The sequence below is a fragment of the Lethenteron reissneri genome, chromosome 29, assembly GCF_015708825.2.
Source record: "Lethenteron reissneri isolate LAM-NWPU_2019-01 chromosome 29, ASM1570882v1, whole genome shotgun sequence".
In the NCBI taxonomy this organism is placed as follows: Eukaryota; Metazoa; Chordata; class Hyperoartia; order Petromyzontiformes; family Petromyzontidae; genus Lethenteron; species Lethenteron reissneri.
In genome coordinates, this window is record NC_083807.1 from 495,490 (window position 1) to 512,431 (window position 16,942).

Genomic DNA, 16,942 nt, shown 5'->3' on the forward strand with positions numbered 1-16,942 from the left:
TGACCCTTCAACCCCTTCCCAGACTGCAGCGCGTGGAGGAGGAGGGTCGGGGGTCGTCGTCTGGCGCTGCGCGTGGAGGCGACCGCGTGGGGCATCCCCGGCGGCACCCGGGAAGATAGAAACCTCCTCGGGCGTCCTGGGCCCGCGCAGTGAGGGGGCTGGGAGTCGTGGGAAGCCCAGGGCGGAGGGCACAGGGGTCACCCGGGACACTCGGGGAATTTGGGACCTCCCGAACAACTCGGGTCACCCGGGCAGGGAGTCCTGAGCCGTGGGTCCTGACCCCGTCCCGGACCATGCTGCGGACGCCACGCGGCCTGCTGCTGCTGCTGCTCGTGAGAGCGGAGAGGCGCGGCTACTACGCGGTACGCATCGGCAGGAGCCCCGGGCTCTACGCGACGTGGTGAGGCCCCTCATCGCACCGCGGACGCTGGCCACTGGGACCTGTGCCACACCCGCTAAGGACCCTCTCGTGTCCTGTCAGGGACGAATGCAGGACCCAAGTGGAGGGGTTCCCGGGAGCCGACTTCCGCAAGTGTCTGTGCGAGGCAACCGCCCACGCCTACCTCGCCCAGGGGCGCGGGGACGACGGCGCAGCCACCGAGAGGCGGCCGCGACGGCGGCGGTGGGAAGACGAGGAGCAGCCCGCGGGGCGCGGGGGTCAACCACCGCGCTACACTTACGTGGGTGCGTCCTTCATGCTGCCATTAGGGCGATGAAGACGACAGCGACGAACGGGTGTTGACAGCGACGAGGATGAGCGCACAGCGACGGAGCTGACAGCGCGGGGTTTGTGTGCTCGCCCGCAGGCGGCGTCCCGGTCGTCTTCACCGATGGATGCTGCATCTCCAATGGGCGCCAGGCGGCGCGCGCGGGACTGGGAGTCTTTTGGGGCACCAACAACTCCCTGTGAGTTCGCTGTCTCAGAGACCCCCCCTCCCTGAGACCATTCTCTATCCTGAAGACCCCAATTCATGAGACCCCTTCCCTATGTCTGAAACCCGTCCCCTCTGCCTGTTGAGGAAGTTGCTTTTCATCGCATTTCCCCAATTTTACACCGCCCTGTTACAACACGAGTGTGATGAGGAAACCCCATTGTGGTTGCATTGAGCTTGCGCATTAACATGTACGGTCCGTTCGACAATACCACTACACTTTTATTCAAGTGGACATGTTTTCACAGGTGCGTCTCTGTGTGTGTTTGGTATCTGTGTGTGTAGAAACTTGAGTGAGCGACTGGTTGGCCGACAAACAAACCAGCGCGCCGAGATCATGGTAAATAAAAAACAGAATATGGTAAATACCTGACATGACTTCTCTCTCTGTCATGACTCGATATTTTACTATAGAGCAGTTTTTTAAACGATATTTTCCATTGATACACGCAAATTGAGCCGCAACGTATTCTTGTATGCACGGAACATCCAGAGAAACGGAGCTGAGGTTGATTTTATCAAGTTGATTGTTTTTTGGCTTACGTTCTTTAATGTTCATGTTACCTGTGCTGATTGGTGACCATAGGCGGCGTGCCGTGCAGTGCAGCAGGCGAGCGAGCAGGGGCTCCGAAAGCTGATTGTGTGCACGGACAGCATGTTCATCGTCAACGGTGATTGAACAGCAATAGACATGAGCGGACAGATGTGGACACGAGTGTACAGGGCAACATGCTGTCCGTTTCGTCTCATCCACGCCACGTTCAGCCACCGCACTGCGAGTCACAATACTGCTGCACTTTGGAATTCCTTCCCATCGTCTCTTCCCCAAGCTCGTATAATGTTGCTCAATTCAAGAAACGTGTTAACTCTTATCTTTTACAACTTTAATAATGCTATTTGGTGTTGGCTATTGGACATTTTGTGGTTTTCGGCCTGAGCTCAGAAATTGCAAAATAAAAGTCGGTTCTGGTGTCACACGCAATGGACGTGTCATTAGCCATACCCCTGGCCTTGCTTAGCTCGGATATCTTGTGAGACCAGCATATTGTGGTTCGGTTCCAGCTTGGCACAGCAAATATCCGGTGGAAACCAGCCCATACTGTGGAGTTTCTGAACTGGCTCGGATTTAGCAGTGGCAAAGGGGTATGATTGACTGCAGCACTATTTTTCGGAGCGGCTGTATTCTGCCGCTTCTCTGTCGTGACGCTGCCTCCTCCATGTGTCTGTGCACAGGGATGGGCTCCTGGGTGCACACGTGGAAGCGCAGTGGCTGGCGCCAAGGCTCGGGCTCGCTGGTGGTTAACAGGGCCGACTTCGCCCTGCTCGACGACTTGTGCAGAGACATGGACATCACCTGGGTGAGGCCGCCACGCGCTTCTCCCCCACACCACTATGCTTCCGCAAAACCAAGAGTCAGTCCGGAATTCCCCGTTCAGCGAGGTGACACTGATACGGGCTGATGTGATGTGTTACTTCTGCGCCTGCAGGTGCATGTGCAGGGCCACTCTGGAAACCTGGGAAATGAGCACGCAGACCAACTGGCCAAGGAGGGAGCAGACAAGGTCCCCCTCCCCGGAGCCAAGCCACCCCCAGATCCGGTCGCGACCGCCGTGGAGCCTCCAGACCTGGGCCAGCCCAGCGCCGTGGGTCAGAGGGTCGACCCAGAAGATGTGGACTGTGCCTCACAAGCAGACCTGGCTGCCAAGGTGGACTCTTCAGAGCCAGAGGAAATTCGCCAAACGAACCTCAAAAAGTCAATAGATGTTGCCAGCTGGACCTTATAAAATCATAAAAAACGTCACTTGAAATTGTACCAATTCTTGTGTATAATAAATGTATCCAGGATGTTTAATGCTGACCTGGAATGCTCCAACAACCACAGCAAGGGGTATATTGCATGTGGTGTGCCATTGCGAACAGAATATTTTCTAGGCCACTGACCTGTACAGACCCAGCATAAAGTAAGCTCTTACTTTAAGGGGTGTGGTAATTGGTGTGATAATTGACATGCCATATTCATGTATGTGAGCAAGAGTTCAGAGCAAGGGCTTTGCCTTAGAGAGGAGCAGGTTTTTTACGCTGCACCCCACACCTGTTGTGCAACACTATGCAGCCAAGGGCTATTGTGGCACAGATTTATTAAAATTAATTCTAGATTTGAAGTTTTCGTGACTGCAAGGATTCATACTCTTTGGTTTTTTCGGTAAAGTCACGTAGGTGAAAAATTAAAATAAATAACTTAGCGAAAGCACACCGCTTAAGCGGTGTGCTTTCACTAAGTTGTCCCCACCTGAAGAAGGACACTTGTGTTGCACCCGAAACGTCGTGATTTAATTTATTTAACTTCCCAAACCTACCAGGCTGGGAGGTGGCAAGTAAAACGCAGTACAGCAAATGGGTTTGTGAACCCATCTTGGTGGACATTTGATCATTATCCCCTCATCAGCGAGGAGTTTTGTCAGGTACGCTGGTTTTCTCCCACATGCAAGACATTTAAAAAAAAATTACCAAACGTCTCAAAGCATGACCCTCCTGGAAAAGTATTGACACTTTTCAGGTTAATTGGGAGCTATTGTTATATTTGACGAATTGTGTACTTTGGTGGATTGTCAAAGCGGACAATTGTTCTTGCGATGACAAAGCATAGTTATGTATAATTGTACTGAAATTTATATGCTTTGTGGAGAAGTCTTGCCTATACCATGAGCCAACCCATCATCTTTGTTTAACAGGCCACATTCTGTTGATGACACTTAAAAAGTCTAAACTGTTACCATCTGCTTGAACAAATGCTGCTGGAAAACACTGGTCCACAAATACTATAGGCTGGTGTTGTCGCGTGTTATTTTGTTGTTGTGGTAAAGGAGAGTATTACTCTTTTACTGCACATTTTCTCAAGTTGCACATACTAAATTATGTTCATGGTAAACATCAAAAAGCTTAACGCGTAGGCTTTTGCGACCATTATTATTCATAATAATGGTTTTTGGGTTAGATCGTGTTATTTATAAATGTGTCGCAACCCTCCACCACCCGACATTGCCAATCAGTAAAAAAGTAGTCACGTTGACAAATGGCAAATAGTTCACCTGCTCATGATTGGGTTAAATAATGACGTCACACTGCTGCTTCACTATTCTGGCAAATTGCCCGATGATGCTGGTTGTAATTAGCAGTGAAACGTCGTACTCAAAAATTGTAAAGTTGTGGATTCACTCTTCAACACACCGGTGGGCTATAGTCGTGAACGATTTGTCTTTTGTCAACGTGACACATTTTTTACTCATTGGCCGTGTCTGGTGGTGGAGGGTTGCGACACATAAATGACGCGATATAACCAAAAACCTTTATTATTAACCAAAAACCTTTATTATTAATCAAAAAGCTTGCAGAAAGTTCCTGGGGATGTGACGCTGGGACCCTTCGGATATCAACGCAAGCCCAGGTCCATTCTACCGTAGAATATTGCGCTACGCCCATCTCTCACGCCGCGTTTGTTGACGCGCATCAACGCTGCACTGCGTGTGGTGAGCGGCTCTCTAAAGCTACACTGCTGCAGTGGCTGCCAGTACTTGCGATCATCCTACCAACAAACGTCTGACATGATGATTTAACACTTAGCATTAGATATTGTAACATCCAGATCTCCCTCTATATGTTGACATTTGATCCCCACCACTGTCCCATTTGAAATTGAAACACCTATTTTCGACACGCCTTAACAACAACATATGGAAGAAGGTGTGGGGATATTTCCTCCATAATTGAAAGATCAAGGACTCGCCAAACTGCGAATGTGGTAAGGTGCAAACCATCGGGTGTATATATATCACTGACGACTGCCCAATTCAACACCTGTACTATGGTGGAACAAGCAATTCCTCGGCTATCACGGATGCCGTGGAACGGCTTATTAAAAATGCAAACGCATTTCATATCGTGTTGTCAGTTTCCGTGCTTTGGCTGGTAAAGCACATCTCTGATTCCTGTTTCTTTTCAACTCGCCTTTTGCCCGTCCAAGGATGGGTGTATTGCAGTAAATCTGAAACTTGCAAGCGAAAAGCAGACTGCGACGTGATATTCATTGTATCAATGCGTGTGCAATTTGTAAGGGCGCGGTGACACAGACCTATTTCATTTTAAGGTTAATATCCCTTGTTCATCAAGACGTCCTTTTACTTTGATGTCTCAACAGCGTCACGGAGACCGTGTGACGTGAGGGTACTGCCTTTGTCGTGAGGGCTGTGAGTTGACGCCGAGGAGGGGGGAGGAGGCGCCTCGCCCCCCATGTGGAGTGACGTCAGCCACTAATTATTATGAATGGGGGGGGGGGGGGTCCATTTGGAGGACGTCATTTTATGATTATTATTATTCATGAGGGGGGCTGTTCGATGTGGAGTGACGTCACGAGCGTTATCGACAGACATTCCTGGGTGATTATCTTCGGTATATCACTCACCCTTGTCTGGAAGAGTAAAAGGGGTCTTTATTACGCGAGTCTATATTAAAGCAATACGTCCTGTAATGCTGCTGAAGGTAAATACCGTGGTGGTCTGATGTGTTCAAACCATCATTCTCTGTTGCCCCCAGAGTCTGACAGAACTCACTTCCCCCAGCTCTGCGGGCAGTCGACTTCCTGCCCCTGTTCAATTCCAAGTTCAAGACGTTTGTATTCAGTGTTTCGAGCTGTAGTCACATATATGTGTTTTATAAATCCACATGTTTTGTAGAGGTGATATGATAGTCATGGTGTAGTAGGAATACTAGACTTGCAATGTGATTATCTTCTGTTGGTAAAAAACGTGGGGATGTTAATGATGGTGTTGGTAATAGTGTGAGTAGTGATGTTAGTGATGGTGTTGGTAATAGTGCGAGTGGTGATGTTAGTGATGTTAGTGATGGTGTTGGTAATAGTGTGAGTGGTGATGTTAGTGATGTTAGTGATGGTGTTGGTAATAGTGTGAGTAGTGATGTTAGTGATGGTGTTGGTAATAGTGTGAGTAGTGATGTTAGTGATGGTGTTGGTAATAGTGCGAGTGGTGATGTTAGTGATGTTAGTGATGGTGTTGGTAATAGTGTGAGTAGTGATGTTAGTGATGGTGTTGGTAATAGTGTGAGTAGTGATGTTAGTGATGGTGTTGGTAATAGTGCGAGTGGTGATGTTAGTGATGTTAGTGATGGTGTTGGTAATAGTGTGAGTAGTGATGTTAGTGATGGTGTTGGTAATAGTGCGAGTGGTGATGTTAGTGATGGTGTTGGTAATAGTGTGAGTAGTGATGTTAGTGATGGTGTTGGTAATAGTGCGAGTGGTGATGTTAGTGATGTTAGTGATGGTGTTGGTAATAGTGCGAGTGGTGATGTTAGTGATGTTAGTGATGGTGTTGGTAATAGTGTGAGTAGTGATGTTAGTTATGGTGTTGGTAATAGTGTGAGTGGTGATGTTAGTGATGGTGTTGGTAATAGTGTGAGTAGTGATGTTAGTGATGGTGTTGGTAATAGTGCGAGTGGTGATGTTAGTGATGGTGTTGGTAATAGTGTGAGTGGTGATGTTAGTGATGGTGTTGGTAATAGTGTGAGTGGTGATGTTAGTGATGGTGTTGGTAATGGTGCGAGTGGTGATGTTAGTGGTGTTAGTGATGGTGTTGGTAATAGTGTGGGTAGTGATGTTAGTGATGGTGTTGGTAATAGTGTGAGTGGTGATGTTAGTGATGGTGTTGGTAATAGTGTGAGTGGTGATGTTAGTGATGTTAGTGATGGTGTTGGTAATAGTGTGAGTAGTGATGTTAGTGATGTTAGTGATGGTGTTGGTAATAGTGTGAGTAGTGATGTTAGTGATGGTGTTGGTAATAGTGCGAGTGGTGATGTTAGTGGTGCTAGTGATGGTGTTGGTAATAGTGTGAGTGGTGATGTTAGTGATGGTGTTGGTAATAGTGCGAGTGGTGATGTTAGTGATGTTAGTGATGGTGTTGGTAATAGTGTGAGTTGTGATGTTAGTGATGGTGTTGGTAATAGTGCGAGTGGTGATGTTAGTGGTGTTAGTGATGGTGTTGGTAATAGTGTGAGTAGTGATGTTAGTGATGGTGTTGGTAATAGTGTGAGTGGTGATGTTAGTGATGGTGTTGGTAATAGTGTGAGTAGTGATGTTAGTGATGGTGTTGGTAATGGTGCGAGTGGTGATGTTGGTGATGTTAGTGATTGGTGTTGGTGGTGATGAAAGTGGTGGAGGCAATGATGTAAATGACAGTGATGTGAACGATGTCGTGGGTGGTGGTATCGGTAACTGGTGATGTGGGTGGTGGTATCGGTAAGTGGTGATGTTGGTGGTGGTATCGGTAAGTGGTGATGTTGGTGGTGGTATCGGTAAGTGGTGATGTTGTGGGTGATGCTGGAGGTGGTATCGGTAAGTGGTGATGTTGTGGGTGATGCTGGTGATGTTGGTGGTGGTATCGGTAAGTGGTGATGTTGTGGGTGATGCTGGTGGTGATTGTCTGAGTGTTGGTGCTAATAGTGATGTGGTGGTGTGAATAATGGTGTTAGTGATGACAGTAATGCGAGCGGTGATGTCGTGTGATACTAGAAGTGATTCTGAGCGTTGATGTTGGTATGAGTTGTGTTGGTGGCGTGACTGATGTTAGTGATGTCTGTGATTATGAAAGTGATGGTGTTATTGATTATAGTGATTAAGGATATGTGAGTGGTGGTGGTGCTGATAATGGTCATGTGAGTGATGATGAAAGTGGTTGCGAGTGGTGGTGGTGAGAGTGGTGGTGAGAGTGGTGGTGGTGTGAGTTGTGGTGAGAGTGGTGGTGTTGTGAGTGATGGTGGTGGTGTGGGTGAGTGGTGGTGTTGATAGTGCTGGTGGTGTTGTAAGTGAGTGGTGGTGGTGTTGTAAGTGAGTGGTGTTGGTGGTGGTGAGAGTGGTGGTGGTGTGAGTGAGTGGTGGTGGTGTTGTAAGTGATGGTGGTGGTGTTGGTGAGTGTGGTGGTGGTGAGAGTGGTGGTGTTGTTGTTGGTGGTGTTGTGAGTGGTAGTGAGAGTGGTGGTGGTGTTGATGGTGGTGGTGTGAATGAGTGGTGGTGGTGAGAGTGGTGGTGTTGTTGATGGTGGTGATGTGAATGAGTGGTGGTGTTGTTGATGGTGGTGGTGTGAATGAGTGGTGGTGTTGTTGATGGTGGTGACACGCCGTGACGTGGTGGTGACGTCACGGCGTCCCGTGTTCGTGTTGACACGAGAGCCGGGCCCGAGCTGCGCGTCCTTCCTCGCCGCCTCCGCCGCGTGCGACACCCGCGGTGAGTGGGGGGCGAGGAGTGCTGGTGGTGAGGGGTGCTGGTGGTGAGGGCGCTGGTGGTGAGGAGTGCTGGTGGTGAGGGCGCTGGTGGTGAGGAGTGCTGGTGGTGAGGGCGCTGGTGGTGAGGAGTGCTGGTGGTGAGGAGTGCTGGTGGCGAGGTATCGGTGGTGAGGAGTGCTGGTGGCGAGGTATCGGTGGTGAGGAGTGCTGGTGAGTGCTTGCATCGGGGTGACATGAGCACTGGGGGGGAATAGAGATGGCGAATGTGAGGGATCTGGGTTAATGAGATGAAAGTGAGGGACTGGTGGGTGGTGAGGGGGAGTTATGGGCGAGGGTACAAGAAGCGAGGGGGTTGCAGATGCGGGTGATGGACGAAATGGCGGAGCGGCCCGAGATTTGCGCCCTTTGCGAGAGGGACACGGGGACCCCGTGAGCCCAGGACGGGGACCCTGCCCAGGGGGACACGGGGACCCTGGCGATTCCAGCGAGCTCGGGGTCGCAGCCTCTGCTTGAGTTTAGACAAACTGCAGCAACTCACGATGCCTGTGATTAAGAGCTTACAACTATAAGATCAACAACACTACTGTGCAGAGTACCTGCTGTAACGACACCCTTGCAACAATAGCAGGTTGTGACGTTACTACAACTGCAGCTTTATACACCTGGCGAAAGCGTAACGCAAACAACCACGCACAACAAGCACACGGACATCGCTTTAGAAAGCGATGCATTCGCAACGATGACAATAGCAACACGGGGCCAGCTCGTGATGTCTCAGCTGGGATGTTCTTGCGGGGTTCGTGGGAGACGGGGACGAGGGTTGTGGCTCAGCTCTGAGGGTTCGGGAATTGTGGATATCGCTAGGACTGGGCGAGGGAAGGGCTAGGAGTGGGACGGGGTTATGCTTCGGCCACAGTGTTCGTGTACGGAGGTGAGGGTTGTCGTGTTGATGTCTCGGACGGTCAGAGCTCCACCAGGGCGACATGGCTGGGAGTTGTTGTTCGGGCTCCATTGTGGTGTCGCTTGGGGGTAGCCAGTTCGACGGGCTCGGCCTGCGTCTCACCACCAGCTGCGACGCTGCTGTAATTATTATTGTTGTTATATCTACCTAGTTTATTCCAGTAGTGCCATTGTTATGTTGCAGGAGGCGCTCCGGCCGCATTGTTTCTGTGGTGGTGGTGGTGGCGGTGTTGTTGTTGTTGTGGGGGAGGGGATGTTGGGCTCATTGCTGCCTCGCGCTCCTATTGGCTGCGTGCCCCCCAACGTCGATGATGACGTCACCAGTTGCCAGCTGATCGGTGCGCGCGCTGCATCATTCCCTGCCCCCCAAGGGGGCAGTTTAACGAGGGGCATTCCTAAAGGGCATTGCTAGCCAGGGGGCAATACCAATGAAGGGGCATTGCAAGCTAGCGGGGATTACTAATTAAGGGTATTTGCAAGCCAGAGGGCATTACGAATGAAGGGGCATTGTTAGCCTTGGGGCATCACTAATGAAGGGGCATTGCTAGTCAAAGTGTATTACTTATGAAGGGGCATTACTAACCGTGGGGCATTACTAACAAGGGCGCATTTCGAATGAGAGAGCAGCACCACACATCCAGGGCATTGCAATTTTGGGGCATTGCTCGGAACATAAAATTTATTTTGGAGCCTTACCATGCCCCAATGGGCATTACCTATGAAGGGACCTTTTCGTGGCCTTTTCTGCCCACCCCCCACCCAGAGGTGGCGTCCCTGTGCAGGGTTAGGCTCCCCGCGGGGGGTGGAGAGGGTGGGGGGCCTCGATGGAGGCTGTGCTGTATTTGTTATTGTCTGGGCCGCGCTGTCGCGGGCTAAATATAGATGCAGCAGCAGCAGCAGCTCCATGTCGGCACTGGGAAGTGGGGCAAGTGGTAGTGACCGGCGCTGCTCGCGGTGTGGTGTTAACCTCATCCCTCACATCAGATACCATCGTCACAACGGGTAGCAGCCACTCCTGTGTGTGCACACTTGGCCGGCCGGGTTTTAGAAAATGGATTCGCCTGGAGTCTGGCTCCATCTCGGGCTCCATCTCGGGCTCTGGCTGGCAGTCTCTGAACTGCGGTGCCGTGTGGCGACACGTGGACCATGGAGCTTCCGTGTGAACAGCTGTGCGCCTCTGCCGTCCGGCTCTATCTGCCGCCACACCCGCGTTGCAATTTTGCGTCTCTGTGCTGTCACTGCCGGCAGCGGACCTCGCTGAGTGCTGTTCCCCATGGGTGCTGCTGAAACCGGCTCGGACTAACCCACCGCCTAATCCTCTTTTCTCAGATCAACGTCCGGTTAAGATCAATTCCATTACCAGGTCGGCGGACCCCCGCGCCAGCCATCATCGTCATCGTTGGGGCAGCCCGGTTGGACATGAGCGCCGGTTAAGAGGTGCAGCTGGTGTCTGCGGCTGCGTCGTTGAGGGCCCCCTCACCAGTCGCCACGCACAGCTCGCGCCAGCCTCAAGTTTAAGCCAACGAATTCGGGTCGGCTCCGCTAATCTTGAAAACATCAGAGCGGTCGCGATGGGCGGAGCGGTGAGCGCGGGCGAGGACAACGACGACCTGATCGACAACCTGAAGGAGGCATCGTACATCCGCTCCGAGGAGGTGGAGAGGGCCTTCCGTGCCGTGGACCGCGCCCAGTACTACCTGGAGGAGTTCCGCGACAGTGCATATCGTGACCTCGCCTGGAAGCACGGCAACATCCACCTGTCGGCCCCATGCATCTATTCTGAGGTCATGGAGGCACTGAAGCTGCGGCGTGGGCTATCCTTCCTTAACCTGGGCAGCGGCACAGGCTACCTGAGCACCATGGTTGGGCTCATGTTGGGTGCGTGTCCCCTCTGCCATTTCTTACACCCGTATGCAGACACACCAAACCAGAGATTCATTTCAGGCGGTTCTGTGCAGGTCTGTGGCCCAGAAAATTATGCACCTATCACGCCACATCCAGTATACATCTCACTATGGCTTCAGCTACTACTCATCATGTGCCACCTATTCCAGTCTCCTGGCGACAACGAGAAATTAAGCCGAGGGTATATGTTCTTGCATACGTGTATGTATGCGTATACACGTTGCTTCACAAACACTATATTTTTCATTTCCAGTGTAATTTAATCATTGATTGTGTGTATTGTTGGGTATGTCTGCATCTGCGTCTGGGCAGGTCCATTTGGTGTGAACCACGGCGTGGAGCTGCACGGGGACGTGGTGGAGTACGCACGTGAGAAACTCGATGCCTTCATCAAGACAAGCGACGCCTTTGACAGGCGAGGGTCTCCTTTCCCGCCTCTGACACATGGGGCATAGGGCAGCTCCCACTCTCACTTGGGGACACGGCATTGGGGGGCGGGGGTGCTGGAAGGTGGCGATATCTCATGCCGAGTCAATTGCAGTCAAAGAAATTGAAAATATCTTTAATCGTAGAAGTACATCAATCCACAAAAAATTACAATAAAAATGCCAAATCAAATGGCTAAGTTATGGCAAACTTATATTGCTATTCTCGTAAAATTGATATTGTAATGTCAAAAACTTGTTTCTAACAACATTAGATGGGGACAGTTAGCAGCGGTGTCCTGTCTACACGTGTGTGTCCATAACTGTTTGTGCGAGTATTCGTGCATTTATGTGTAATTGTTTATGCGTGTGTATGTGTGTTCGTGTGAGTGTTGTGTTTTGTGTTATGCCAGCTTTGGATTGTGTGAGGAGCTCACAGATCCTTGAAAGATCTTGACAAAGTCCTCATCGGTGAGCTCCTCCGGTAGGCGAGGGTTATGTATCCCGCTTGCTCAGCCACCGTGTGCTCAAGCAGCTTCTGTTGGGTCTAATGGAGAGCACCAACGGACACAGCATGTGCTAGACAACAGATGGTCTGATGTGGTACAGGAGGATGTGGAGCTGAGTGAATTTGCCTATGACCAGTAACAGTGCAGTCAACATTGGCCTCTGTGAAGGAGGCACGTGAAGGATGCTACTCGGCAGTTGGAGGCAGTCGCTCTCCAACCACAATGGAGGGCAAGGAGTGCAGCACCAGGCGACTAAAACACAGCAAGATGGCACAGTGGGGGGCGCAGGTTGTGCATCTGCCAATCATCTCAGTCAGTCAACTTATATAACACCTGGGCCTGTCGATGTGTTCGTGTCTGCGCGTGCATGTTTCTGTGCATGTGTAGGTTTGAGCTGTGTGAGCCACGCTTCGTGGTCGGGAACTGCCTGGAGATGCGCGTGGAGAGCGTGCAGTACGACCGTGTGTATTGCGGCGCTGGCGTGCAGAAGGACCACGAAAACTTCATGAAGAACCTGGTGCGCGTTGGGGGCATCCTCGTCATGCCCATGGAGGACCAGGTGCCACGCTAACTCTAGCAAAGACGCATATCCCCCGGATAGCACACACAGGCCCTTGGGACAAGTGCTGTTAGCAAGCACCTTAGAAAGCCGGCACGGCGCATAAGAGGGTGGTGTGGCCACCACCACGTCTGGCTGCCTTTGTCTCCCCAGTACTGAAGTTAGCACACTGCACCAGGTACTCGTTTATGCCGAATCGATGTAGGGGAGGCCCATGACCGGTATCAATCACCACTGATGTTTATCGTGGTAAGTAATTGAACCCAGTTTTCAAAGTTCGCAACAGAGTATGTTAACCACTGTACCCCAGCTCTACACACAAATAACAACAGCTGCCATTTGTCACTAAGTTCCAGCCCAGGTGTACATTAAGGCTACACGATGTGTCACTGGACTGGTCCAGGTGTTATGGGTTGACTGACTGAGATGATTGGCCAGTGTACTACCTGTGCCGCCCCACTTATGCCAACTATCACAAACTCACTGACAAGCGACTGCACGCACTTGCATTCCGTTGTACTCAAGCTGTGCATGGCACCTGCGTACCCACCTGCGCATGCAGCTGACACAGATCACACGGACAGGACAGAACGCGTGGGACGTGAAGAACATTCTGGCCGTGTCCTTCGCTTCGCTGGTGCTGCCCGGAACCACGCGCACGGACGGCGGCATCTGCCTGCGTGAGGATGTGTATGCATACACCTAATCCGCCCAGGTGGCTCCGCGGGAGAGTGCGCGGATCGCAACAGGACGGTTGGGGTGTTGACCCCTCAGCTCTCCGGGGTCGATAAAAAAGCACCACCGAGTGGAAGTCAACAGTGGTTCTCCAATCGATATACTTGCCCCTGCCATAGCAATGTGGAATTTACACCACTGGTGGCTGGAAACAGAAGATGAGAACCCCCTCATTGCTAATTTGAGCAGGAAATCACTTTGACTTGTGTGTTCACACCTGTGTGTACACTCTTACCATTGACGATTATCTAAACTGGTCCTAGGCCTCCCCTAGGTCGACTCAGGCTTAAATGAGTACCTGGCGTGGTGTGTAAACATCGCACTGGAGAGACAATGCGGCCGGATGTGGTGCTGGCCACCCACCCCCTCGTCGCTAACAGCACTTGCCCAAATGGGCTGTTAAGGCTATATGGGGGATCTTGTTGTTGTCTTGTGTGCAGCTCTCCTGGAGGTGCGCTCTCTGCAAGATCTGGCCCGTCTCGCTATCCGGCACACGCTGCGAGAGCTCATTAATGCCGAGACGGGAGGTCAGGGCTTCTACTCGAGCCCTCGGCCCCCCAAGCCAAGGTGCCCTCGCTCACTCACATGCACAGACACGTTTGGCCAACACCAGTGATGCTTATCTGAAGCAGTCCTGGGCCTCTATTAGGTCGACTCGGCCTCAAATACCTGGTGTGATGTGTAAACATTGCTGCTAGGGAGACAAAATCGGCCAGGCATGATGCTGGCCACCCACCCCTCATGTGCCGTGATGGCTGTCATAAGTGCTCACTAATAGCACTTGCCTCAACAGTCCACTTACGGCTATGCGGGGGATCTTTGCCTTTGCTTTGTTCAAGGGGTTCAGATGATGCATTTGCTCGGCCGCAACGCATCTGATGATCTAGGTTCAATTCTCGACCTTGGACAACGTCACGACGACGTGTGATCGCTCGTATCTCCCAGGGCTTGGCAGCACGTGCCCCTGCAGCCTCCCAGAGTGTGCAGGGGACCTGTATCTCTGCTCTGTGGTGCGTGCGTCCTGCGTGCGTGCGCTGTCGTGTACAGACGTAAACGCCGTCGTCCCCGTGGCCGTCGCATCAACACGTTTGTGTTCGTGGGGAACCAGCTGCTGCCGCACCACTTCGACTCGGACTATGAGAGCGACGAAGCCCGTGCGGAGGAGGGGGGGGGCGGCGGGGGCACCGGCGACGGCGCCAGGGATGCGTGCGAGGGCGCCGACCCCGACGCGGACGACGCGGATCCCGATGCCGTTGACCGCGACGCGGTCCCGGCGCTCGGGGAAGACGGCGCCGCCGCGTCGGCCGTGGTGGCCACGCCCAAGGGATGCGGCGGCGGCAACAGCACGGGCACCAACTGCGTGGGTGGCGCGCACAGCACCAGCTCCAGCAGCTGCAGCAGCGCTAGCGGCGCTGCGGGTGGGCGGCCGGCGGGGGAGGAGCCCGAGCGCAACTTCCTGCGCGAGCGCGTGCTGGCGCTGCCCCTGCCCGAGGCCCTCAAGGCGTTCCTGCTCTACTTCCGTGATAAGTGACGGCCTCCTGAAGGAGGAGGCGTGAAGCGTCGCAAAGCGCTCTCGATTTGACGACCGCGAAGATAACATTTCACCGAACTGCCGGCCCCGCACGGCGCTTGGCGCTTGTCACAGGACACGCGCTCAGGGAATTCTTAAAAATGCCCCTCGAGACGAGCGTCTGAGTCTGCTGCTGCTGCTGCCGGGACCCTCGGCTTCCTCCAGGGAGCGACCCCCTCCTCCCTCGCGCCGCAGGCCTGGGCTCCACTCTTCCTCGGTGTTGCTTGTGGAGCACCGGACCGCTTGTAGGGTTTTAGGGCAACATCTAGCCTCTACTAAATCGCTGCTCTGTACTTCACGCAGCAAGTAGTCTGTTTTGACCGCTTAGAGTGTGTAGAGAGTCACTTTTTCCACCCAAGTGTTTATGTGATGACTTAAGCAGAGTGGGTCCGGTAGCATTGCCTCTGTCAAACGAGGAGAAAACCCCGTGGGCTTGCACCGATCCACTTTTGACGCTGTACATGAGTTGTAAATAGTGTTTAAGATAAAACGTAAGAAAAAAAGTCTAAAATAAATCATGTTAGCCTTGTATCGCAATATTACACCGTTTTGAAAAGCTGAGCTGTGCGTCTCGTGTCCCTGGGCTGTGTGACTCCCACAGGGCTGCGAGGGGGTTGAGGGTCAGGGTGAGGTGACTGCTGCTCGCCACTCTTTGCTCGCTCCGAGCGGGGAGGTGTGCGGGCAGCCACTGCGGTCGGTGAGCACTTTAGCACACGCGACAGCGGGTCCACTCGAAATCGACGAGGCCGCGAGGACCCAGCGGTGCCACAGCCCCTCTGCTCGGGAACGCTGCTGGGGATGGCAGGGGAACACGGTGGTGCCGTGGACGCGGGGCCCTGCGCAGCGAGCGCCACTCCCTCCCTGTAGGCAATTAGAGCAGCGCACGTCGTCATTGTTCGTTTTTTTATTATTAATGTAGGGATGCATGTGTTTTTCACTTTTCATGAAACACAATGTCAGCCGATTTGTAGCCGATTTTCAGTGGAGAGCAGTGGTAAGGGTCACAGAGTTTGGTGATGTGGAAGCTGAGGTTTTTGCAGAAAAATTTTCAACGGAATGGAATTTCGTGGAATCCCGGATGCGGAGAGAAGTCTGAGTCTTAGCGCTGGCGCGAGGGTGCCAGGACATGGGTGGCGGCGCGGGTAGAGATGTTCCTCGATGTGCGTCACGGAGTCATGTAGATAAACGCAATCATCAATAAAAATGAGAATCAAAGTTGTGTCGAGTCTACTGATGCTTGGCACGACGCGGGGGGGGGGACCTGGTTGTGTGCGCTCTCGCCTCCATGCTTTGGAACAAGCGTCTGCTCTGGGTAGCAGTGCACTGCTACGAGAGTGAGGTCCTCTCTTTCCCCACGTTCACTTAACACAACACAATGATTGGTGCTGGGATGGGCCTTGCAACACCAAATGCCCCTACGCCCCACCAAAGTGTGTTCTCCAAGGCGGTGGATCGCAGAACAACTTGACTGCCGTCCCTGAATCCGAGAGAGTCTGAAGCCAGTCCTCCTGACCAGGCTGAGACCATGTGTCATGCTAAGCAGCTGTCTAAAGTCAAACCCAGCTCGGAGCTCACATGGCTTGAGTCAATCACCCACATCAGAAACCGTTGTGCTATAAACAGGGACCTTTTGCAAAATGTATCTCATTTTAAATCAGCGTTATTGGCAAATGTATGACGTTCTTTGTTCCAAAATTTGCTTAATCGCCACAATTTTCATTGTTTTACCCTCTTATGATATGTCAATAGTTCATGCAGTGGCGTTCACATCGCGCTCCCTGGTGGTCTAGTGGTTAGGATTCGGCGCTCTCACCGCCGCGGCCCGGGTTCGATTCCCGGTCAGGGAACATGTTTTTATTTATTATTATTCTTTTAAGTTTCATTGCAAGATGAATGGCTATTTCATATCTGAAATGCATAGTGAATTATCGCATCATTCGTGGCGATTTGTATCAAGTAATATGCGTCGTTTGTTGCCACGGTCACTTGGCAAATTGCGCTGCCCTTCGGATGAGACGCGGACTCCGTCATGGGGGTAGCGGCGTGCGGTCGCGCAGGTC

General features: G+C 52.2%; 2 protein-coding genes and 1 non-coding gene across 4 annotated transcripts; all 3 read left to right on the forward strand.

The window, feature by feature from the left end:
• The first annotated feature begins 33 nt into the window (after window positions 1-33).
• On the forward strand, window positions 34-4,994 carry LOC133349101 (ribonuclease H1-like). The gene is made up of 7 exons (XM_061562282.1): window positions 34-400; window positions 482-684; window positions 807-906; window positions 1,218-1,272; window positions 1,519-1,603; window positions 2,166-2,290; window positions 2,420-4,994. Exons 1-7 carry the CDS (start codon window positions 294-296, stop codon window positions 2,714-2,716), a joined length of 972 nt encoding a protein of 323 aa, XP_061418266.1. The 5' UTR covers window positions 34-293; the 3' UTR covers window positions 2,717-4,994.
• Window positions 4,995-8,063: 3,069 nt separating this feature from the next.
• On the forward strand, window positions 8,064-16,101 carry LOC133349102 (protein-L-isoaspartate O-methyltransferase domain-containing protein 1-like). Of its 2 annotated transcripts, none has more exons than XM_061562283.1 (7): window positions 8,064-8,220; window positions 10,509-11,057; window positions 11,397-11,499; window positions 12,406-12,577; window positions 13,140-13,257; window positions 13,753-13,879; window positions 14,360-16,101. In XM_061562283.1, exons 1-7 carry the CDS (start codon window positions 8,100-8,102, stop codon window positions 14,841-14,843), a joined length of 1,674 nt encoding a protein of 557 aa, XP_061418267.1. In that variant the 5' UTR covers window positions 8,064-8,099; the 3' UTR covers window positions 14,844-16,101. The 2 variants fall into 2 exon arrangements, with proteins under 2 accessions (XP_061418267.1, XP_061418268.1); XM_061562284.1 differs by lacking the exon at window positions 8,064-8,220 and adding an exon at window positions 8,291-8,429.
• Window positions 16,102-16,657: 556 nt separating this feature from the next.
• On the forward strand, window positions 16,658-16,729 carry TRNAE-CUC (transfer RNA glutamic acid (anticodon CUC)). Its single transcript has one exon. It is a non-coding gene; the product is annotated as a tRNA-Glu (tRNA).
• The last annotated feature ends 213 nt before the right edge of the window (window positions 16,730-16,942 follow it).

Bases quoted from the DNA above. Each gene is read 5' to 3' on its own strand.
- LOC133349101 (XM_061562282.1), top strand. From the start codon at position 294: ATGCTGCGGACGCCACGCGGCCTGCTGCTGCTGCTGCTCGTGAGAGCG. The intron at 401-481 runs GTGAGGCCCCTC...GTGTCCTGTCAG, and splicing joins CCCGGGCTCTACGCGACGTG to GGACGAATGCAGGACCCAAG. The intron at 1,604-2,165 runs GTGATTGAACAG...GTCTGTGCACAG, and splicing joins CAGCATGTTCATCGTCAACG to GGATGGGCTCCTGGGTGCAC.
- LOC133349102 (XM_061562283.1), top strand. From the start codon at position 8,100: ATGGTGGTGACACGCCGTGACGTGGTGGTGACGTCACGGCGTCCCGTG. The intron at 8,221-10,508 runs GTGAGTGGGGGG...CTCTTTTCTCAG, and splicing joins CGCCGCGTGCGACACCCGCG to ATCAACGTCCGGTTAAGATC. The intron at 13,258-13,752 runs GTGAGGATGTGT...TCTTGTGTGCAG, and splicing joins GGACGGCGGCATCTGCCTGC to CTCTCCTGGAGGTGCGCTCT.